The sequence below is a fragment of the Halictus rubicundus genome, chromosome 5, assembly GCF_050948215.1.
Source record: "Halictus rubicundus isolate RS-2024b chromosome 5, iyHalRubi1_principal, whole genome shotgun sequence".
NCBI lineage: Eukaryota > Metazoa > Arthropoda > Insecta > Hymenoptera > Halictidae > Halictus > Halictus rubicundus.
The window spans coordinates 6458460-6484013 of NC_135153.1; the positions used below are offsets into that span (position 1 = coordinate 6458460).

A 25554-nucleotide genomic window follows, 5' to 3' on the forward strand; every position below is an offset into this window, starting at 1 on the left:
TTATTAACCAAAAACATGGACCAATCGTATCGCGGCTACGACTGAGCCTAGCGTTGGCATTGGCCAAAATACTGAACAGAGCCTGACACAATTTTCAATTACTTTTAATTTTCTCGAAATAACAATTGGAGAAATACAATCCATTTGATTCGAATATCTTTAAAATTGTAAATTTGTGTAAACGTCTACAGTTGAACAGTAAGCTGAACTAACATTTATATTATTTGTTGGAACGAGGATTCCAGAGAATTTTTTTGTGGCAAACGAGTTAAGAACTAAATGCAACGCTGCCTTGTATTTTTAGACGACAGTGTACACGGCAACGCAAGCTATGAAAAATGAATGGACAAAGATCGAACAAAATGCACTTGTCAGTAAGACATCAAATCGTACATACATATGTACGTAGTACGTAGGCGGAATTAAATCACTCAGTTCCATTGTTCGAGCTGAAAGCGTTTCCCTGTTTCCTGTTGCAGATTCCAGACATGCTCGCCAATTGTCAATTACCGTTCCGTTGGCTGGAAGGTGTAGCAATAAAAACTGTCGGCCAGTAGTCAATCGTGTACCCTGTGTACCAATTAGCCATAATTAATGTGCAACAGAAACATGCAACTCATGAAATTTTGATTATATTTATTCGAAAAAAAATCACACATATACGTCACACACCAATATGCAGGATGTTTAAAAAAAAACCGTTCAATATTTATATGGTACATAGAACACACTGTGGTGAGTAAAAAAGCCTTCGTAAACATAGGTCGAAAGGTCAACCGTTTTTGAGAGGTAAACATTTTTGTTTGCTCAAATATTGAATGGTTTTTTTTTTAACACGCTGTATATGTATGGAATACAAAAGATTCCATAGTTCTTCCGAAAAGAAAATTCTTAAAAATTCGTGCAAACATATAGTAAATATAGTAATAAAATATAGCATAGTAAAAAACAGTTACCAGTTACTGGGTCTCGCGTGACCCACCCTAGCGACTACACAGTCAAAGACAAACAAGTCGACCCAGCCATCGCCATGCATACTTGAAACAATCTACATACAGTGTTTTCTCTATATATGTCGCCAAGGCTTGAATGATAAACGTCGCGGAATTATCCACATTTCCGCGGGGTACACCCCGTGAGACGCCGAGGAGTGTGAACATAACACGACTCCTGGAGGATACACGACGCTGGCAAGACCCGTGTTGTTGACACATATCGAGAATTCACTGTATCGATACAATTTTTACTGTGCAAAATATAACTTATTTCTCTTGAGAAAATTGTACCGACGCAGGCCCTTTGCGAGCTTAGCATACTCGTTTCATCAGGCTAATGTACGAAGTAAATCCTACATTCGCAGCTAAGTCGAAACGAGGACGATTTGTACAAAGATCCCAGGTTCCGCCAACAAGAATTCCGCTCGTTTGCAAAACCGTATGGCCCGATTTAAATTTGTTAATTAGCAACGGTGGGTTCGTTCCGCTGTCGTCGTGGAGTTTGCCAGCCCCGCGGCTAGCGAAAAGGTAATCATCCCAGCCTCTCAGGAGTGGCTCGATTACTCAACCCCCGGTCTTTCTTTACCGGTGGATCTGCGGGGGCTCTTCGCAGCTTAGACTCGCCTAGCCAGGTATTCAACGCAATTACCGACGGCGCTTGCCGTCTTCGTGAATTTTATTCCCCGGGATCCGCGCTCGTGAAAATCCTCGGGACCTGCCTCTTAGCCGTCGGAACCGGTTCCTTTCAGCGGTTGAAATTGAACTCGTGTTATCCAGCTCTGGCCTTAATCTAAAGGATTATTGCTTGCTTCGTCCCTCCCGGGCTAGCGACGCCTTCGTCCCCGGCTCTCATTAATCTGCCCCCCCCCCCCCCGGTTTCTATCCGCCGAGAAAGAGAAAAACTAGCTGAAACGTCTCGAGAGATCCGATCGGAGTCCTCCGGATCGGTGACCACTTATTACCGCGGGCTGGGGAAAAATAAATTTTTTTAATCAGATAAATAGACATGAATATTTTTTTTTGTTAAATATTTCTTAATCCTAACTAATACAAATGCTAGTAATTTTTAGTAATACTACTAATTTCGATTTTTAAGCAGAGCATCCTGGTTACAAAAAGTACAAAAAGTCGTAACAATGTAGATTCCGCATTGCAGTTTAAGAGCGACACCATTTATATTTTCACTGTAGGTCTCAGTACTGTTCGTGAATTTTTTCAGATTAATTGCCCAGATGCGCCGCGGTAAAAAATAATAAAAATCTCATTTTTCGACATTTTTCCCGGGAGAAACGAATGCAAAAATAACAGTTCTAACATGTTATGTATGTGTATTAGTACTGACTATACTATATAATCCTGAAATCTACAAGGTATTGATGGTACAACAATGGAGGAGGTGATTCTACTTAAGAAAATAAGTCGAAAATATAGAATTGAGTTTGTTCTTCCGAAGCTTCGCTTCCGAGAAAGTCGAATACGCGTGCGACATGAATCGTCCCCTACGTGTCTGATCACGACGAACCAATTCTACTTCCTGCATATACTATAGCAGGCTTGGACGACTTGAGGCTACTGCTGGGTCCCCCCACCAGTATATTGTACACACGTGTATTCGCAGTCACGCGAGGCAAAGCATGTAATAGTTGATAGTGTGGGGGGGGGGGGTACACGAGTAGTGGGGGTCGTGAAGCGACAGCGGGGAAGTTGCCCGGGCCTGTACTATAGTACGTGCACCGGACGGATCTTTAAACTCGATTTTCTCGAAAACAAAGCGTCAAACGAGAAAAATTTATTCCGTAATTTCGACTTATTTTCTCCTGTAGAATCACTTAGTAACGCTTCTTTCAAAAGTTCGTTTGGCGCAGCGCTCAGATCCCCCGAATTCCGTGGGATCGCCTGAAGCCGGAGCTCCGACGGCCCGAGTCCAAGCCCGTAAACTTGTTTAAGGTCGATCCACACGACATGACGAGTGCCTTTGAATCGCCGGAACCCGGGGCCGCTTCGGAAGTCAAATCTGCCAACAGGTCGAGGATGAGGCAGCGGTAAACTTGAAAAAGAAACTTATTCGGGAAACTTTCGAGGTAGCTGAGCAATTAGTGCTCCGGGGGAAGACTTCGAATAGGATAGAGGGAGCCTCGTGCAGTTAGAATCGCAATTCGAATCGATTGTCTTCGAGGCCGAGTGCCATTTCAATCGACGCGCGGCGCAAGTAGAAACTCATCAGCGTTCCTCGGGATCGACTGGTTCTGGCAAGTCTGGCAAAGCCGGCTCTCTGATTGGAACGTCTAAATACTTAAAGGGAACTCAATTAGCATGTCGATTGCGAAGGATCAAAGCGCGTCGAACGATCCGCCCCGAAGCAAAATGGCAACGAATATCGGCGCGTACACGTGACGCCCGTGGAAAAACGAAAATCGACTCCGTAGGTAGCGAAATAAAATCGTTTCACCTCCAATAACGGACGATTGATACTCAATCGCTTTCGCAGTTTGCCGCCTCTTTATGGAGATTTGACGATGATCGCGTGTCGCGCGATTTGCCTCGAAATAAAATGCAACGTTTCATAAAATCAAAATCGTTCATGTCGAACGAATTACAGGGAATTCTTGATATATGTCAGCGACGCGTGTCTTAATGTCGTTTATCGTCCAGGAGTCGATCCGCGCCGAGCGTAGAAAAGGACAGCCATGCTCGGCGACCGAGGTCTCTCGAGCTTCTTGTGGTGGGGATAATTCCGCGACATTTATCGGCCATGCCTCGAAGACACATATAGAGAATTCACAAATAAAAACTTTTTTTTTTTAAATTAGCAACATTGGTTTACCAAATTGGTCTTTGTACAAATTGCAATTGCTAGGACCTACATGAAAAAGAAATATTTTATGTGTTTTGTAAAATTGGTGTTGTAAAATTATTTTGAAATATTCATCGTAAAAGAGTGAATGTATTCCGGCGAAGACATATGGATTAGGTGAATTTTCATGTATCATAGTTGCCGCACGGCTGGCGTGTATCGACCGCTGCACCAGCGCAATGCATTTTTAACCGAACTATTGCCGATTATCCTATAAATGGACGATCCTAGCTTTATATAGCCGAACCTTGACTGCAACGGTCGCAGCGTTATCGAGCTTATAGTCATTACGGAATTCGAAATAAGACAATGAAACTCCGGCCGTTCATCTCGGAAGACGAATAGAATGTCAGGAATGTTTACAAGTTCGTAACACATCGAAGTTTCGGAAAGTTTGCCGAGCCTCGGCCGAAACGAGAGGAATTCGAAACGAAGAAGAGTGGAGTCGTGTTTGAACGTTCTTCGCTGCAGTAAATGAGCCGCGGCGCTTCGTAAATTATTACCTCTCGGCGTATTTTTATATCTCGCATTATTTAGCGACGAAGAGGTTCCACTGGAAATTGTCTGCCGCGACCTACTTTACAAGAGACATTCTTGTTATCGTCGGAGCTATTGTTTTCAATAGTTTCATTACAGTTAATGCGCGCGTTGACATTTTTTGCCGAGAAGAATATCCCCCCCCCCCTTAACACTAGGTAATACTTTTAATTTTAAATTATTAAGATTCGAAGGATGCATACGCGAGAAATTATTTAGCAAATTTATTTCCCCGGGGTATATTTAAAAAATATTGCTAACAATATGGGCAGCACGTTCTTGTTATTTTTATTAAGTAGTGCAAAATAGTCACTTTTACTGCTACGTAAACCTAGTGTTAAGGAGGTATTGTGTTTTCTCGATGTACAGTGACTCCCATTAATATTCGGACGCTTTTAAAAATCGCATAACTTTGTTAATATTAGACTTCATGAGCTGGATTTTCTTAAGAAGTTAGCACAATTGGTTTGCTATATGAAGAGAAAAAAATTTTTACAAAAATTGCAATTGGTCGAAATTACAGAGAAAATACTAAAAGTTGTATTTTGCAACTTTTTTACGTGGACTTACATTGAAAATTTAGAAAGTACGATTTGTATATCTGTACGAATTATACATGTTCTGAGAATTTCATCAAAATCGATCAACGTTGCAATGAGCTGCACATGTTCCAAAATGATCACATAAGGGCGAAATTCCCTGACAAGGCCAAAATTCTGCGAATTTCGCCCCTATGTTTTCATCGTTAAACCTTTGTAGCTCATTGCAACGTCGATTTAGATGAAATATTCAGAATACGTATAATTGATACAGAAACAAATATTTTTAATACAAAAAATTTTGATACAAAATTTTTAATATACGCCCACATAAAAAAATTGCAAACTACAACTTTCAGTATACATCTTCTCGCGTTATGTAGCGTTCCAATTGTTCCAACTTCTCAAACAAATTCAAGTAGCATAGTCCAATATTGACAAAGTTATGCGATTTTTAATATCGGCTAGAAGAAACATCATCAGGCACCATCAGAACTATATCATATTTGGTATCATTTCCATTGGACAAAATGCCACAAATATGTTGGCGAAAGTCCGGTAAAAAAATAATGAAAAATAAGGAAGTTTTTTTATTGGATTAGTAGTGGTCTCACACCCATACACTCGATCCGCATTCTCTCGAATTTTGTTGCCCCTCACGGGGTATACCCCGCGGTAATGGGATAGTTCTGGGACTTTTATCGGCTAGATATTTGAGACATATATCGAGAAAACACCGTAAAGACTATCTAAAAACGTGCTGTTTCTCAAAATTTCCTCAGAAATAATAACTATATTTTCGATAATATCTTCTAAATATCTAAACTGGACTTTTTATGTCCATTTTGATGATTTTTAGTGCACAGAAAGACCTCTGCTACAACCTCGGGTAAATTCAAATTTTAGGCAAATAGGAGGCGCCGCTGGCTCGCGAGTAATTAAACACTGCTTCCGAGGCGACACCTGCAACCGGAGGTGACCCGATAACATTAAGGACACTTAACGCTGCGTTGCACGAGCCTTTACACCGTTCTTTTTTTCCTTTTTTTCTTCTTTTGCGAACCGCACAGGTTACGGGCGACGTTAACGCTGTGTAGCGTAGTTGTTCGTTCGGGTTTTTCCCGTCGAAAAACAGATTGCGCTCGGGCTCGGATCGTAAAAATGAGAAATTCTTTCAGTTCCCCGTGGCGTGGATAAAATCAGACCTCTTTTTCAAGAAATCAATTCCTCCAGTCACTGTCCGGGGGGGGGGGGGAGCAGCGCATTAGGGATCGATCTGCGATACCTGAGCGGCCCAGCAGGAGGAAGCGGCTCGCGGTCAGACGGAATTACGTTGGTGAATCATTGAACACTCGTTTATTGATTTATGCGCTGTGTATTGTGAGAAAATTATGAATTTTTCCGTCGTCGATCGCCCCGCTGGAACGGGAACCGGCGAATATTAACTCCGGTATTTTTATTATGCCGATGGAACAAATAATTGAGAATAAAGCCCCGAGTCGCGGGATTCTATCGAGCCGAAACGTGTCGTTACATAATGTCGCATTCATAATTCGTAATTTATTTATGGCCACGTAATTATTCCGTTTTTCGAAGGAATTCAATGTAGAAATTGTTAAGCGATTCGGATTTTGTTCCATTTTGTCGTCTTCATTTTTGAAAACGTTTTGTGCCGCAGATTTTCCAATTTTAAATGAGAAATAACAATTTCTATATTTATGGAGTGTTTATGTGTCAGAGGATTTGACAATTCAATTATATTTGTAATTAATTATATTTATAATCAACCGGTATAATTATTTGGTGCATCTGAAAGCAGTTTTTTATTTCAATTTTGTGACCAATTACCTTTTTTAGTATAAATCCAACACATTTTCATATAAATCTTTTTCATATATGTTTTAATATGAATCTTTCTAATATATTTTAATATAAGACATTTTTATGTATGTTGTAATATGATTCTCTCTGATACATTTTAATATAAATGTTCTGAAGGAATAATTTGTAAATTCATGACTGTAATAATGCTTTCTGAGGCTCGGTAAATTTTCAGAGATAATCGAATACTCTATTTCATTCATATAATTTCCGATAAAAAAGGGAAATAATATTTTTTATAGAGAGATTGGTAGAAAATATTCTCTGCTTTATATTCTCTGCTGTAAATAAAATATTTTCTGCTGTAAATAATGATATTTTGATTTTGCAGTTCTGCGACTAATATTTGGATTTAATGACTGAAAATATTGACGCGCATTTTGCATTTGCTCGAGCTACTGACTCGAGTCGAGCGAAATTCGTCCAAATTCTATTTCAACGAAGCACTCTGTGTTTTGATTCTATTATGTCAGGCCGCGGATAGGGAATACTGTAGACTATCTTGAAGGGAAATGTAAGATAATACGATTAGATATAAAATTACTTTCTTCTGAGGCGAGTCTGCCAGAGTGTTGGTGTTATAGGTGTAACGAACTTTCCGACAGTAGAAGAAAAGAAGAAGCTCTCGAAGGGAATTGAATTTTTCTGTCGAAACGAAAGTTCTTCGGCTGATAGTGGAAATAACGCGATTATTAACTATTGAAAGATAAGGGTGATAAGATGTCCTAAATCGAAAGGGTGCGGATCTGTATGCAAAATAAAAGTTTTCCGACTTTATTTCCTCCTTTGATATTTTTATTAAATTGAAAATAATATGTTTATTTTTATATCGAGTAGCAAAGAACATTTTATGTTAGAATGAAAATATTGAAAAATTAAGTATTTGTACAAGATTGTCCAATATTAAATTTGATTTGTTAAATAGCGTATGAAACTGTGAGGATACATCCTTTCTACATAAAAATGTGGTGATAAGTGTAATATAATTGATACGTTGAAACGTGAAAAGGTTTATATCGGACATGAAAATTTTATTTAAAATTTTAAGTGACTATAAACCAGATGAAAAATGGTTTAGAACTTCATCTTGGCTTTTAACAATTAACGTGTAGATGGATAAAACTGGTAAATGCATAAAATCCGGGCTCTAATAACAAGTTGAAAGCTGTAATTATTTAATCGTTCATTATTCTTCTATTCAATATACTCATTCTCTTCAGTCACTCATCATTGTCTGACTTGTGGTCGACGTTTACTACTGGAAATATTACATCTCAACGTGCACTTTCTATCAAACGTTTTCAAGGCCTAAAAAGTAAAATCGTAGATAGAGCTAAAACGATTAATAACATTTTACACGTCACTTTAATAATAATGAAACAATTATTATTATTATTATTAAAAAATCTATTTCAATCTCTTAAATCCAATTAGTACCGAAAATTTCACAATCTCTTTTGAAACGTACATAAATTGTTCGTCAAAGAAAATACTCATAATCTAGTGTTTGCATAATTGATGGATATGTTCGTTTCGCCGCGACGGTCTGATTAATAATTGAGCAAACCACTGAAGTCTACGTATAACACTAGCATTACGAATTCAAATAAATCCTCCGTTAATGTCACTTCTAATCTCATAGAATTACGTACAAAATTATGCATAATGTACACAATTACTTACTTCATAATTCTCGAAATAAAATAATAAAGAACGTACAGTGGCTGATGGAATTCTTAGAGCCTCACTGTGCTAAAAATATACTTATGTTCACTGTGAAAAATAATATTACCTACACTATTCTTAAACGTATATTTTCGATTTATCAACGTAAATATATCATTAAAAAATAGAGTTTTAGAAATTAATTTTTCAACCTGCAAAGTGCTAGAGATTTGAAACAATATTTCATACGGTAAATCTGAACGTACAAATTCTTTGGAGGTGGGCGCAATTTAATACAATTGATAATACTTTATGCGATTGGAGAATTTTAAACGGGCAAACAATTTGCGAATCTGTCGAATCGAAGAAACCACGGAGCCAGCATGGTTAAGCGATTCCTCCGAATCCCGAATCAGCCGGGATCGAAGGGGATCAAGGCAGAGTCGCCTTCTTCTCACGTTATACGGCGACTTTAATCTGTGCCCGTCGGACTCTCGAGGCATTCGCAAATCAACGAGAGGGGTCTCGAAACCCCCGAGTGGAGCGATCAGATCAGGCGGACGCGATAAAACAATCCTCTCGCTTTGGGAACGAAAGACGTCCTTGTACCCGAGATTCCCGATTCTCACTCGGTGGAGTATATCCGTCGCGTCGGGGAGGGGGGGGGGGGAGAAGGAGACCGGATTCCTTTGAAGCAGGGTTTGAAAGCAGGCCCGTCGAGAACCTCGCCCGCAGATTTAATTTTTCCTTTGAAGATGCTCCTCCGGATCGACGCTGTTCCGAAGATCGACCCGGTCTGCTGCTTTCGGGGAAATTTACCGAGTCGAACACCGATCGCCACCGGGCAAGCCTAAATCCTTATCAGAATCCTTCATCCGTTGCCATATTACAATGAATTAAAAAGAAAGTCTACGCTCCGATCCTGAAGTGGACGCACGCATTGTACAATCTAATTGATAAAGTGTGTGCGTCGTTTATTTGTGCTTATTTGATAAAAAGAGCATAGTACAGTGTTAGAAATGGGTCGTGGGAAAAGATTAAATGAATGTGAAATACATACGATATTGAAGTTAAAGGAAGAACAATATTCAGTTACGAAAATGTCAAAAGTTGTAAATAGAAGCCGAGAAGTAATTATAAACTTATTAAAAAGTCCTGAAAGTTACGGGAAAAAGAAGAGTTCTGGGCGTCCACAAAGTTTAACTGCTCGTGAAAAACGTGCAATATTAAGAGCAGCATCAAATTCGAGCATGACTGCGATACAAAGTGTTGGTGTAGACACTAACGTAAAACATGTACGTCGCGGGTTTTACAAAAATGCAAGCATTTAATGCGAAGGAAGTTGCAGAAGAAACCTTGGTTAAAGAAGGAGCGTATGTGCTCCGCTTACAATTTGCCGAAAAGCTTATAAATGTGGGAACAAAATGGCGAAGAATCATATTTACTGACGAAGAAAGATTTCATTTGGATGCACCAGACGGCCTAGGTTATTACTATCACGATTTGAGGAAGGAACAGCAATTTTTAAGCCGTTTTTTAAGCCTATCCACCGATTTTTGGATGTTATCCTAGTGCAGCAGGACTAAAAAATAGATTTTTTTTGTTATACGTATCGAAAATATTTCACAACTATGCATCTTTAATTTTATAATTGCATTCGACAAAATAACGACACAAATAATGCAAGTATACTTTGTACACATACTTTGTACTTTAAACAAATATTTGGTTTTGACTGCCATAGGCGTATTCTACATCTTCGGTTCCCTTGACCTTGAATGTCAAGGTCAAATTTTTTTTTAATTGACAAAACGCGTAGAATACAATGCAATAAAAAGGATCGTGAAATTTAAGGTCAAGGACAATTTTGCGGCAACTCTTTTTTTTATGGATTTTCATCGATCCGTAGATGTAGAATGCGCTTATGGCAGCCAAGACCAAACATTTCTTTACACCCTGTACAGATTGTTTTTATATTGCAATAATAGCATAAAATGCTTGATAGTCTTCGTAGACAGTTCTAAACATTTAAATTACCAGATCCTCGCCGTAAAAAAATTAACTTTTTGTTCCCCAAGGAGAGGTCTCTCCTTGTTTAGTGTCCGCCGTCATCTTCGGAAAGTCGATGACATATTTTCCGAGCATGTTCTGGAGCTCGCGCAGACCCCGGTCGAGGGATCGGCATCGTCGGTTGTTAATTTTTTCGCAAACTTTTCGCGTCCTCGCGATTTTATTAGACGTACCAGTTATGCTTCCGTTGTTTTTCTTTCGCCTTTGTTCGCCGTTCGGATAAACGTTGCCTCGCATTTTCCCGAAATAATTGGGTCACCGTTGACATCCAGTTAGCTAAGGGTTGTTGTTCGGGCGGACGATTTTTCCGTCAATTTCGTGACTTTCTCATTCGCGTCGCGAGCAAAATTTTAAATTGAATCTCTGAAATGTCCGTTAGCAAATAAATAAGTAATAAAGTAATCTTTTCAGGTGAATCGAAAGTTACCGGTTTTGGATCGGACGCACGCAGTTTTGTTTGGGGACAAGCAAATACTGAAATGGAAGTGAAAAACTTGCGTGCCACGTTAAAACGTGGGGGTGGTTTAATTATGATCTGGGGGTGCATGTCAGCAGGCGGTACCGGGAATTTGGTCTTCATAGAAGGAATAATGGATAAATACAAATATCTGAACATTTTACAAGAAAATTTAAAAGAAAGTGCAAGAAAATTGGATATGTAAGAGAACTTTTACTTTCAGCAGGATAATGATCCTAAACACACCGCAGGAATCGTTAAGGAATGGATCATATACAATACCCCCCACATGTTGATCACACCACCACAAAGCCCCGATATTAACCCGATTGAACATCGATGGGCAATAATAGGAAAAAGATTAAAAAAATTTAATATATCATCCAAGGCAAGTTTAAGAGAAAAAATACTCGAAGTGTGGAATTCTATATCTCCGAATGTTCCAGAAAAGTTAGTAAACAGTGTGCATACTCGCTTACAACATGTTATTCGTGTCAAAGGTGAACCTACTAAATATTAAAGCTTTAAAAGTTACCTGTTCAAATATTTTTGTGGCATCAGCACAGTTTATGTTTGTAAGAAATAATTCATAACTATTGTATACATATTTCGATTCACTTGAAACTTGAACTGTATAATCTAGAAAGTCATACCTATTTACAATGTTAATAATATTTCTGTAAGTATTGTATAATATACTTATTATAGTAAATAAAGTATTTCGTGGTAAATGTTCAAATACTTTCGTGAGTCACTGTACCTTCAGTTTTCTATTCTGTAAAAATTTCTCTCTTGTTTTTATTGCATTGTATTGGTTATCATGTTGGAATAAATCTCGTATGTTATTTTCTTAAAAAAAAAAAAATCGAAAGGGGTGTGTCGGCGGAGAGATGCAGCTCGCGATCGGGATGTAAAAGCAATTTTCCGAGGAGCTAATAAAAGTTGGCCCGATTGCGTTCGCGGTAGACGCTCGCGTTAAGCCCGCGTCCCTTTGACGCGTATAACGCCGAAAGTAACGTGTCGCGAACAGTTCCGACACCCCCTCGCCCTCCTCGTTCTTGTCCTGTTTCAAACAGAAAAGTCTCGCGTTAATCAAAGGAAACGCGAAGATCTTGCATCATTCATCCCACGGAGACTCTAATTCCCGTCTACTTCGCGACGAGTTATAATTATGAACTTCGTGGCAGGAAAATGTGTTCGTGGGAATGGGGAACTTCGTCGACGTTTCAACATCTACTCGTCTTTCCACGGACGTCTGATTAATAATTGACCAAACCACTGAAATCCAGAATACTATTCAAATAAATTCTCCATCAATGTCACTGCAAATTTTTATTCAAGGAAAAACTGTTGCTACATTGGAAATAAAAACAAGGAAATGTCGCAATTTGTATGCTACATTGAATAAATAAAAATGGCTAAGAAATTGTAAACTTTATAACGGTAGGAGTAATAATTCTGTTGCCAAGCAGAAGCGATACGACATGGAATACATTGTAATAATTTCGAATATTATTCGAATGTTATATAGAATTATAATTATTATCCTGATTGGCGCTCGGTGAGACAACGTTATTAAGCTTTCCAAATATGCGTCAGGTTTATTCCGCTTTAATGTCTCGCGTTTTCTATGTCGATCAACGATCCAGTTTCAATTTAATATGCGTTAGTGTTTCCATCGCATTTGATTAAAATGCAAGGCGGAAATTCCAACGCAAAAAGCAGCGTCGTTTCTTTGTTGCGCTTCACTATACAATGTATCAGCGCTTTCGCCTAATTGGAAACAGTGCTCGCTAAAATATAAGCGTCCCAAGCTGCAAATAGCAAGTAAGCTATTCTACTATTAATACCCAGTCGAAATAATCAACACTGCAACGTATTTTATAATTGGACCAACAATCATTTGCTTTTTCAAGCAAACGTGTCAAGTGTATTCACTTGAAATACAAACTTAATTTTGCGAACAAATTTCGCTGGCCAAACATTCTAAAACACTATTTTATCTGAGCTGCTCGATGCCTGAAATTTTAAATAATATTTTCACGCATTCCAAATCATTACTTCTAAACAAGTACTATTTGCAATGAATCCTCGATATGTGTCAACGACACGGTAGTGTGGATAATTCCGCGATGTTTATCATCCAGGCCTTGGCGACATATGTATATAGAGAATATTCACTGTATTTAGGCCTTTGACAGTCACAAAGATAATTCTGCAAATAAATTTCGCTGACAAAAAATTCGAAAACACTGAAACGAAATAACACTGAATGAAAAGTTTGCGATGACGGGGTCAGGACCGTCGTAGACGGCGATGGGAAGGGTAAAGGTATAGTTCTCGCTGACCGAGCCGAGCTTCACCGGAAAATTGGACGCTTTGTTGCAGGAGCAAGGTGGCGGCGGCGCTTCTGAACAAACATCTGCAGATCAACGGCATTTCCGCCGGTCTGACGTCGCTCCCGACCGTGGATCAATCCTCGCCGGATCCACAGCCGGAGGATCCACCGATCGCGAGCAGCAGTAAAATGAGGAGGGAACGAAAGGCTGCCAGGACTCTGGGAATCATCATGTCGGCGTTTCTGGCTTGTTGGCTCCCCTTCTTTCTTTGGTAAGCACTGTTCTCTTCTATGATCCGATCCGGTTCTCAATGTATACATACTCTTGATTCCATTTTCCCTGAATCAGGATTTCTTCGAGATCCCACTTTCTCTCTTCCTATTCAAAAGCCCGTATACACTTGCCTACGGAGATTGATCGAATTATTATGAACGCTTCGAAACTAGGTTGAAGTTTGCAAACAAATAGAATCAAAATTGTACTTAATAATTAGACTGCGGATTTTGTGCATTTATGACAAAAATGGATAGGCGTGTTTCAAAACAGTGAAAACTTTAGAGAAATTTTTTAATGCTGTTACATTATTTTCAACCTGTTAAACATATTAACACGTTAAGTGGTAAATATCATTCCCAGAGATTCTTACAGAATCGAAGTAATTTAATTAATGAAAGCGAAACTATAAATTTTAAATGTATTATAGGGGATGCTGTTTTAACCCTTTTGAATTCTAAAGATCTTAATAAAATTCGGTTTATCTGGATACGTCACAATAAAAATGAATGTCTAAACCTAGTCAAAAATCACTGTCAGTGACTGACATGACATTTAACGTTTTAAGAAAGAAGATAAATTTCTATTTCACTCCAGTCTGTCGCAATTCAGGTAGAAAATTATTATTTTATTTAACGATCCCGCAGTGTATTAATAATACCTCTTCAATTACGATTTTATGTATTTATACATTTTATATATTTTATATAACGATTTTATATTGTTTCATATTATTTTATTTTTTATACTATTTGCGAGTGAAAAAACCGACCAGAATCAATTCGATAGCAATTTACAGCATACCTCTTACACCAAGAACAAAGCATAAGCCTGTATTACAACGAAAGCATCCAAATAAACGGAATCCAATTAGACTATTACCGTGCCACTCCGACAGTATCCAATAACTGTCCACCTTTCCACACCCACTCCAACTTCCAAAGCAACCATTGTCCTCGCAAACTTTTCAATCGTATCACGAAATGATCTAAATTCTGTCATCGAATGCTCCGCGACGATGAACCGTCCGCCCCGTTCATCATTCTCGTCGAGGAATCGCTACAGTGGAAGAAACAGACGCGACTCGATTGAAACGCGAAAAACTTTGACAAAATTATTTTTTAGTTTAACACTAGGTCTATGGGGTACTAAGAGTGACCGTTTTACATTATAAAAATAACAAAAATGTGTTGCCTAAATTTTTAGCCATTCTTTTTAATAACATATGCCCAAAGAAATAAATTTGTTGAATAATTCCTCATGTATCTTTAGGATCTCAATAATCGTAAATTAAAAATAGTAGAATCCGTAATTTTCACTGGTCCCGTAAAACTATTGTTAAATTAATAAAAATGGTGCAATTTTGTAGCGGAATTCGAATTAATAATCACTAGACAGCGGATCTTTATGCAAAATAAAATTTGTCTACCTCACTTGCAACAAACCGTAGTGAAATAGAAATTTATTCTCTTTCTTAATATGTTTAGTAGATTGAAATTATGTAACAGTATTTTTAACTCATTTTTGTTATAAATGCATAAAATCCGCTGTCTAATAATCACATTTCGTTCAATTCGAAACCGAAAAAATGACAAGGTACACCGATATGCTTGCCAATAAAGATTAATAATGAAATTTTACATTTTCCTTTTGGTCGGAACAATATTTGCTTCGGTCGGAACAAAAAAAAAAACAACTCACAATGGCGACGCGACGCCTCAGACGTTCTTTATTTTCGTTTGAAAAAAAAAAACGGAAGCCGAAGGCTCCTATACGTTCCCCAGTCGACGCCCTTTGTCTGTCATCTTTCTTCGCCGAGCTTTTGTCTTTTAAATGTTCTCCCTCTCCCTCTCCCTCTCTCTCTCTCTTTCTCGATGAAAAAAAAAATCGAATACCAAGAGGGCGGGAAAGTAGGTCCTCCGTCTTGAATGGAATTTCGATGGGCCAGCCTCGAGTACTCGAGCACTTTCGATATTGCGGTTGCATCCCGAAATTTCTAAGGGTTTGAAGACGCGAAAAGGGGAAGAGACGATGCGAGGCGTGGGTGGCTCGCAGGGCCCGATCGATAGCCCGTCTCATGGAGAAAGAAGCCACTGTGCCGCTACGATCTCAAGTGGTTTGTACAGGACTCGACTCGCACGGGCACACGCTCTCTCTCGTGCACGGCACGGTCGAGGCTGGTTTCGAAATATTGCAACTGCAATCGTCGATCGGGCGACACCATTTTCTCGCGGTTCGGGTTCACGGCTGGTCGACCATTTTGATCGATCGTTTGATTATTTCGCTGTTTGCCACCGCGGGCCATTCTCACTCCTTTCCGTCCTCTAGATCTCTAAAATACAGTGAATTCTCGTTATATGTCAACAACGGGGGTCTTGCCAGCGACATATATGGTCCAGGAGATACAGTCTGTTTTTGTGCGGTAGATAGGGACAAAAAGAAACCACACGAAAAAAAATATTGAGAAACTTGATAAATAGCTATTACAAATAACTTTTTACAACATATTAAAGAAAATTTTTTTATGCGGTGGAGAGGGACCGCATAAAAATAGTCTCACTTGGAAAATATGTCAGTTTTTCGAGATAGCGAGAAAGTGCTTTCCAAACAAAATAAATAATTAAATTACACATGGAAACATATAAAAAAAATTTATTTTCTCATTTTAAACATGGAGAAACTTTCAAAATACAGATAATTCTATACTACTCGTCGTAGCCCAAAACGCGCATCTTCTTGTGATGAGAACATTACAAGGGTGTTATAATGCCAACACCGTTGGCATTCATATACCGCATAAAAGAAAATGGCGCACAAAAAAAATCGCACAAAATAAAATTTGCATAGAAAAGAACCGTACAAAAACAGGTTTGACTGTATTATTCTTTGAAAGTCGTACCCTCCATGTTTACACTCCTCGGCGCCCGAGGCCTCACGGGGTATACGCCGAGGTAGCGGGGATAATTCCGCGACGTTTATCATGCAGGCCTCGGTGGCATATATAAAGAAATCACTGTATCTTCGTTACGTAAAAGCGTGTCACAGTTTTCTCTCGATATAAGATGATGGCACGAGACCGGCCATCGGACCTTGACGATGCCTGTAAGGTAAAGTCCGTTCGTACCAGTCACACGACCCGCTACCTCGTTACTGGTCGTCGATGGGATTAACCCCGTGACCCGGAAAGCTTCTGGATTCTAAGATAACCTGTTACGAGTACACCAATGTCCGCGTTTCACGGAGCCGATCGGAATCGATGCTCGGGCTGCATCGACTGCCCTATCGCAACATTCGTCGGGACTGCACCTAGCAGGAGGAAATTGATTCAGGGTTAATTTCACATTAGCCAGACGACTAGTTAAAATTGCAGTCACAAGCCTCGATTAACCCTTGTACATTATCCAGGCAACTTGGACATTTATATTTTTGACGATTAAGTAGGGACATCGTTAACGATTAATTAAATGAAACCACTAATCGAACGAGAAATTGAAATAAGAATTTCAAGCTCTGATTAATTTTTGCTACTACTGTGATTTCTCTATATATGTCGTCGAGGCCTGGATGATAAACGTCGCGGAATTATCCCCACTATCGCGCGGTATACACCGTGAGGGGCCCCGAAGCTCGAGACGCCTTGGACGCCGAGGAGGGTAAACATGATACAGTGATTTCTCTATATATGTCGCCAAGGCCTGGATGATAAACGTCGCGGAGTTATCCCCACTATCGCGCAGTATACACCGTGAGGGGCCCCGAAGCTCGAGACGCCTTGGACGCCGAGGAGGGTAAACATGATACAGTGATTTCTCTATATATGTCGCCAAGGCCTGGATGATAAACGTCGCGGAGTTATCCCCACTATCGCGCAGTATACACCGTGAGGGGCCCCGAAGCTCGAGACGCCTTGGACGCCGAGGAGGGTAAACATGATACAGTGATTTCTCTATATATGTCGCCAAGGCCTGGATGATAAACGTCGCGGAGCTATTTCCACTACCGCGAGGTATACCCTGTGAGTGGCCCCGAAGCTCGGAGGAGTGTAAACATAACACGGCTCCTGGACGCTACATGACGCTGGCAAGACCCGTGTTGTTGACATATATCGAGAATTCTCTGTATTCGTGAAATTTGGAGATTTATATATTTGACCATTAAATGGGAACATCATTAACATTTAATTTTGTAAGAAATCTATGATGATTAACTCGCGTGCACTGTAAACAAAATGTTGACATTAATTTATATATTTCTGACGGAAATATTACGATTAAATAGAACAGTTTGTGTTTGCATCATCGACTCGAACGGAACACGGAGCTTCAAAAGGAAGTTAAATATTTACCTGCTCAGTATTTTATGAATATCTCCGACAAGTTTAAACGGGTTCGTTAACTGCCGTCAGAGCGTGGAACGATCCCAGGATTTGATTAATTTAATTGAATCAAATAAAACATGTTGCCTGGAAATCGCGATGGTACCCGGGACCTTTGCGTTGGCATTTCAATTTGTCGATGTAACTTGTTGAGCGAAACATATTTTATGGTTTCTGTACGCTGCTGCCAGTAACAGACCGCAAATGATGTTTGCAAAATGCAGAAATTCGTGGGGAACGTTCGAATTTATTTCTTCTTCTCAGAGTTCCATTTTATATTCTACAAATGGAATATTCCGTATACATTTATTTTTTACATTTTAAAGTTTTAATAAAACTTGGACATTACTTCATTTCTCTCAAAGGAAGAAAGGAGGAAACGCTCAATGAAAAGGCAATAGAGAAAAGGAGAATATGTAAATAGTAACAGGCAAACAGAAGTATTTAAAACAAATATTTTCTTTTAATGTAGGGTTTAACAAAAGATAGTGGGAGAGAGAGATTGATAAGAATGTGTGAGATAAGAAAAATATGCACAAGGTAGCGGTAAAGCAAATCAAAATTTCATGGCTGCAAGGCAGAAATATATTTTAATAATAACAATGCAGTGCATTCTCGATATATGTCGACAACACGGGTCTTGTCATGATTACACTCCTCGGCATGCCAGGCCTCTTGAGCTTCCTGGCCCCTCCGGGGTATAGCCCGCGGTAGTGGGGATAATTCCGCGACGTTTAGGCCCTAGGCCTTGGCGACATATATAGAGAAATCACTGTACTTAATTTCTCTTTATTCAAATTTGCCTATAAAAATATACAGGATGTTTCACCTATCTCGAGCATCTAAAATATCTCGCTTGTTTTTTATGATAGAAGAAAATTCCAGAGAAAAACATTAGTTGGTTCAGAGGGGTAAATATTATGATAGGCAAAAAAATTTGATCAACGTTGTATTTTTTGAGATTTCAAGGTCATCGAAGTTTTTTTAAATGGAATGATATATTTTTATTATCGCTATATGATAGCCGATGTCAAGACGAATCCAACGACCTGTAATATTATGACCTTCACGTGACCTTAAGTTTGTTATCACCAACGATTCCACACCATACATTTATACTCCATGGATGCTGGTGTTCAACTTGTCGAAGTCATTTCGGGTTTTCAGTGTACCAATAATGCATATTATGTGTATTCAGTTGTCCATAGTTAGAAAAAGTAGCTCCGTCCGTAAAGAGAACGTCATAAAAGAAATGTTCATTTCTTTGTATTTGCTGCAATGCCCATGTACAGGGTGTATAAAAATTATATGTCACGACCACCATAGTGGTGGAAATCTGTTAAAAAATGCACCGCAAACTTCACCTTGACCTTGGAAATCAAGGTCAAAGTGTCGAAAAATTTTCTTTTATCGCATCGTATGTGACATATAATTTTTATACACACTGTACAAAAAGCAACACGAAATTTATAACGTTGCAATATTCGACACACACTTGCTTCGGAAATGCCTAAAGAACGTCCAATTTTTCTACAACTTGTAGCATTATCAATATTGACTGTAGCCAATACAAAAGTTTCGGCATCTTCTCCAGTAGCAGGCTTTGATCGTTTTCTTTTCAGTGATTTAATACTCCCTGTTTTATAAAACACTTGAACTATACGATGAAAACTTTGTCGAGAAGAATAATTTCTCTCAGGGTATCTTTCTGCGTACAGTTGAGATGCTTGTACCGAGTTACTTTTAGCCTCACCATAAACTAAAATCATTTCTATCTTTTCTGCATCACTGTACACCATCGTTTCAGAGAAGTAACGTTATCTTTCACAATCGAATAAATCCCGATGAGTTTCTTAAACGTACTGATTAGAGTCACCGAAAGGAGAAGAATTTGTATCAGTGTTGACAATTTATTGTAAGCGTGTTTACAGCCATTAGTCAAGGTTCAAGAACATTTCTTGAAACTCTAGGGGGATCATGTCATCGTTATTTCACTATTTACATCAAGTGCCCTACTTTTATGAATTTTTCATACTCAATGTCACGTCAAGGTCATAATATTAGAGGTCCTTGGATTCGTCTTGACCTCGGCTATCATATAGCGATAATAAAAATATATCATTCCATTTAAAAAAACTTCGATGACTTCGAAATCTCAAAAAATACAACCTTGAACAAATTTTTGTTGCCTATCATAATATTTGCCCCTCTGAACCAACTAATGTTTTCCTCTGAAATTTTCCTCTATCATAAAAAACAAGCGAGATATTTGAGATGCTCGAGATAGGTGAAACACTCTGTATAATGTATTTGTAAACTATACTGTATGTACGAACGCGCGCTTGATTACGTTGGACGACTATGTAGTCAACAATACTTTTTGTAAATAACAATGACTGTTATTTAAAGCGCGTTTGCGGTAGCCTGAAATTACCGGATGAAAATCGATGAACCGCATGTCTGTTGGTTTCTCGGTTGTTTCTCGTATGGTTGTCAGCTATAAAAAAAAACCATCATTGGAACGATCTTTACGCGATCGCCTGCATAACTGCGCGGACTTTAATTGCCCGGCAATAATAATCCCGCTTCAGCCGTGCACGCACTTCCACATTATCGCCGCGATATTTTCTATAATAATTGTCAACGATCGCGGGGCGGAAGTTGTCCGTAATCCGGGGAAATGCACGGTGCAAATTGAAACGGACATTTCCATCAGGAAGCGAGAAGTAATCTACAACCGGTATCCCCAATTCGCAAACGGGCCTGCCTTTCCTAGCATATGGAAAACGGCCCGTGCCGTCTCGTTTCATTTCAATAACCCGCGCCGGGCCATTACCCGAAAACCTGGGAATGGTCCATAATTTCCCCGGATAGTCAAAAACGGTTTTCCCGACGGTTATTCGAGGTGGAAAAATTCAGCGGCCGGCTGAATCGCGAATCAAGAACGAAGCCGTTTTCATCCCTCGCGAAACCACCCCGATGGGACTATTAAAAAGACATCGCGAAACATTTTATCGGACCAATATCCATTCGTCGACGGCGCGCGATGATGAATCGGGATTTGAACGATACCTTTCCGCCATTGGCGAATCGTCGTGTGCCCGCCAAACCGGAAGGAAATCATTTACTCGTACAATTCGAGAAGCGCTCGAAGGAATTAAATAAAATTATTTTCACGTACACAATTATCTACCAGACTGTGGATTCTATACACTAGTTTAGTAGGTAATGTATAATAAAAATCAATTAATACTGTCGCCAGATCAAGACTTGTTCCCCTTCACACTCCGATTCTGGCAGAGATGTCAGTTCGTGCTCCCTCCCCTCATCTAGCGACCCTGCTCTAGTATACTAATTTTTCTGACATCTCAAAAAAGAAGAAACTCAAATCGTTTGGTCCCATTCTCAAAAGTTTATTAGTTCTTGAATGGTGTCCATTTCAATTTGGTTCTTGACTGTACGTAAAACTTTATCGAAACAGGGGAAGAGTTTTCACTTCCAATTGGTCACTTACAATTTAAACAGACAATTGTCCGGCAGTAGTTTACTAAAATTCCACAAATTCGCAGATACCATAAATGCGAGGAACCATTCTGGCACAGGAGGCAGACGGGTGGTATTCTACTCGGGAAGAGACGATTGTCGAGCACCAGACTAATTTCTATTGATGGCCGTCCAGTCCGAAGTTAAATGGAAATTTTCCATGCGCACGCAACGCGCGTCACGTCAGTTCCCCATGTGTCACGAATGATTTCTGCTGCGCGCATACCGGTGACGGTTTAAGCACAATTTACTGATGCTGGTATGCAGACGATCCACGGGAAATGTCCTACCAATTCTGACAAATGTATTCTGCCCGCTTATCATGGAACACGGACGCCGCCGCATACCAGATCTGGTTGGATCCCTCTGTTTATCGAATTTTCATTTCAAAGCATCGCCATTGTTCTACGCTCAAGCGGTCTGGATGTCTATGCTCGAAACCACGCTATGATACGGTTGTTAGGTTGACGGGCAAAAATCATTCGCTTTCGAACAGTACAAATCGAACTATTACACAATGGAATAACATGTTTGCTGATCTACATTGTGCACATCTCGACGTAGCTACTGCTGTGCGGATTGTTAAACGTGTTATTATTAAAATGATCGTTAGCAATCAGACTGTGTAAGATTTTATGGAATTTAATATTTTAAAGAGACATACTTTTACAATGACGCTTTATGTAAATTATTAAACGAAGAGACATCGAAGTGATCGTCAATAACCAGATCTTGAACGAAAGTCCAGTCATATTTAAATACATTTTAAAACCTAATAAAATATACGGGGTATCTCAAAAATGTATTTCCCTGAAGACGGTGATTCCCAAGGTCATTTCAAACAACTTTTTCCTTTACGAAAATGTTCTCCGCGGCTCCGTTAAGGAGCTATTAACGAGAAACACGGACCAATCAGAGCGCGGCTGCAATAGACGGACCCCGGCTGAGCCAATGCCGCGACGCCGCGCTCAGCGGGACCTGCCCCCGAGGCGGTGTCCGTCCGCTGTAGGCGCGCTCTGATTGGTCCGCGTTTTTCGTCGATAACTCGTGAACGAAGCGACGGAGAAGATTTTCGTAAAGGAAAAAGTTTTTCCAAATGATCTTAGGGATCGCCCTGTTCAACGAAATACATTTTTCGGAATGTGTATTAAAATAAATTCATAATCACCGGCACACATATCTTCCTCAACGGAACGTAGAAGCGGGAACGTAATTTATTAGAAACGAATGATAATTGATTATTTCGATTCCTGGTTCACGTTTCCACCACAGCGCGGAGCCGTAAAGTATTTTTAGGATATCTCGCCGCGCGAACCAGAAATGTGTTCCGCGGGTTTTACGAACAAGATAGTACGGCTCCGCGTTATCCGATAAAGACCGTAAACGATATTGTTCGCGTGAATCGCGACTTTCGAGCGCAAACATTCATTTCCCAAGCGTTTACAGCCGTCCCATCGAATCAGGCGAGGTCATCGCGGCTGAGGCAACGGTTTCTCGTTTATTTCGTTCCATCGTCTCTTCTTGAACCATCCGACTCCGGGGTTCTCTCCTGTGGGAGTTCCTCCTGTGCTCGCGTGACTTTGTTTTGTGTTTTCCGGACACGTACCGGCAGAACCGGATGAAACGTCAAGAAAACCTACATCCTTTTACGAGGAGCGTCCCCGCGTCCGAATGGAATTCAACTGAACGTTCAAGGACGTTCGTCTCGCTCCGAAGGACGCTCCCATTTATCTTCATCATCTTCCTATTTTTATTGTTTTCGGGGGACTATTCGAAAGTGTTGCGACCGCAGTGTTATTCGATTTAGGAGGACGAACCTTTTGATTAATGACCTCGCGCCCCTCCGGAGTCTTTTCTCTCGCCGTTTTCTCCGACGGCGGGAAGACTTTTTTTTTTAAACTCTGATGGCCCCGTTTTTGGTCGTCGGGCTGGTCCTGCCGAGAAGGATTACAGCTTAAACGAATTTATTTGGTCATTAGTTTCATAATATTGCGGGCGAGTTTACGCGCTGTCACTTAAAACTAGCACTAAGATCGACTATTTTACAGTTCTTTAGGAAAACAACAAGAATGTGTCCATTCAAATTTTAAGCCATTTTTTAAATAATATATTTTGTTGAATAATTCCTCACGGATGGGACTTTACAATCTCAATAGTTGTAAATTAAAAATATTAGAACTCGTAAATTTATCGTCTAGTGTTAAACATGTCAATGGTTTAATCGATTCTGCACAAAGAATTATTTTAACATACTTTCTTTTTCAGCTGAGAAACGCATTATATCTTATACGAATTTATTTTTTAAAAATGAATTACGGTCGAATCGTAGCACTAACTGAATACAAAACAGTCGAGCAAGAGTATTTTATACAGTGATAAAAGCAGTAATAAAGAATTCAATTTTCGTTACAATTTCTCCAATCCACTGCAAATGGTTTCCGGATACAAGCGAATCTAAACATGGTATACGTTCGATAATAAAACGAAGACTAGGTCGGCATTGAAAAATTTTACGCGATCCTCATTCCCAGCGAACGACCTGTTTCTTCGAGACTTTGGAAAATCTTCCGACACAGGGCAAACAAAAATAAATTTCAAAATTTCGTCTACCCTTCATTACGAAATTATCGAAAATAATATTTTCGATTTTGAAGCTTCGAGGGATCGTTACTAGGGGTGTGCGAGAACCCGATGTTCGGAGCGAGTCGGGAGAGGTCGGGTCAGGTCGAGTCGGATTCCCGAAAATTTCGAGATTCCCGAAAGAATCGGGTATCTCGAAAATGTCGATTTCCCTTTAATCCCGACTTTTTCGGGAATCTCGAAATTTTCGGGTACCCGTCCCGAGCCCGACAAAATTTCGAGTTCTCGCACACCCCTAGTTGTCACGTTATAGGACAAGAATTGTCACGAAATGTGAAACTCGAAAGTTGTCTTTGAAACGCGGGTTTCCGGGTCGCTGTGTGTGCCGAAATTTTTCTTCGGTTGTCGCACCGTGGCTGCGAGGAACGTTCACGGGACGAAGGGCGCGCAAACGGGCTCCTCCAGCTGAGAAATTCGTCTGCCTTTTCGTGCTCCGGAAACAAAAGCTTAGGACAGAATTATTTCTTCGAGCTGCGGGCAACGCGCGGGAGAAAGATGGGGAGGGGCGGGGGGATGGGCGTGGATAAAGGAAGCCGTGGAAGAAGGATGAGAACGCTCAAAGAATGTTCGCCGTTGGAACGGGGTCGACAGGAAAATGCCGCGATTCCGCACTCGCCGAGGTGTCAGACCGTGTACGTTTCGCTTTATTAACTCGTCCGTTCCGCCATTTCCCCCCTTTTACCGTCGCTCCCTCCCGACACTTCCAACGAATCGAGCGCACCAAGTCGAACGTCCGCAGTCGGGACCATTGTTTTATAGTTTTCCACCGTGCCGGAGTGTCTGATAACCCGGGGATTTCGCGCGGAGATTAACTAGTAATTAAGGTTTATACGACCCGCGACAAAACCGAGATAAGGAAATAGATAAAAATTAGAACGGACCCAAACAAAACTCAAATAAATTCTTACTAGAATACATTTTCCATTTATTTCCTTGTAAGTCACACAGTTTCGTCGCGCGGTGTATTGGTTCGGTGCGATGTATTGCTTCAGAAAAGCTGAACGAGCTGATTGGTTTTTAACCAATCCAATGTACTAGTTTTAAGACTGACTACTGGAAAAACAGCTTTCTGAATTGTTTCCAAATAATTTTCTATTTTGTAGAAAAATGCGAAAAAATAATTTGCAACACAAATTCTTAAATCTCCGAGGCTACTTGACAAGATGAACGTCAGATAATTCTGCATATAAAACATCCAACAAGTCCTTTCGCACGCAAAGGAGTAATTAAAACTGATATATTGCAAACTCCTCGAATACATAATTGAGCAAACTTTTCCTGACACGAGAGCCCGCCGTCAAAACAATTACAATAACTGGCTATACACTTTAATTAAAACATTAATCAGTTACGCATATATCGAGACTATTAGCTCGGGAATAATTA

At 39.9% G+C, this 25554-nt stretch overlaps 1 protein-coding gene across 1 annotated transcript in view; it reads left to right on the forward strand.

Moving 5' to 3' along the window:
- The window catches only part of LOC143354060 (octopamine receptor beta-1R), a 103747-nt gene that overhangs the window by 73218 nt on the left and 4975 nt on the right, over positions 1–25554 (forward strand). The window contains exon 3 of the mRNA XM_076787791.1: positions 13387–13608. Coding sequence (XP_076643906.1) covers positions 13387–13608 — 222 coding nt within the window. The remainder of the gene's footprint in view (positions 1–13386; positions 13609–25554) is intronic.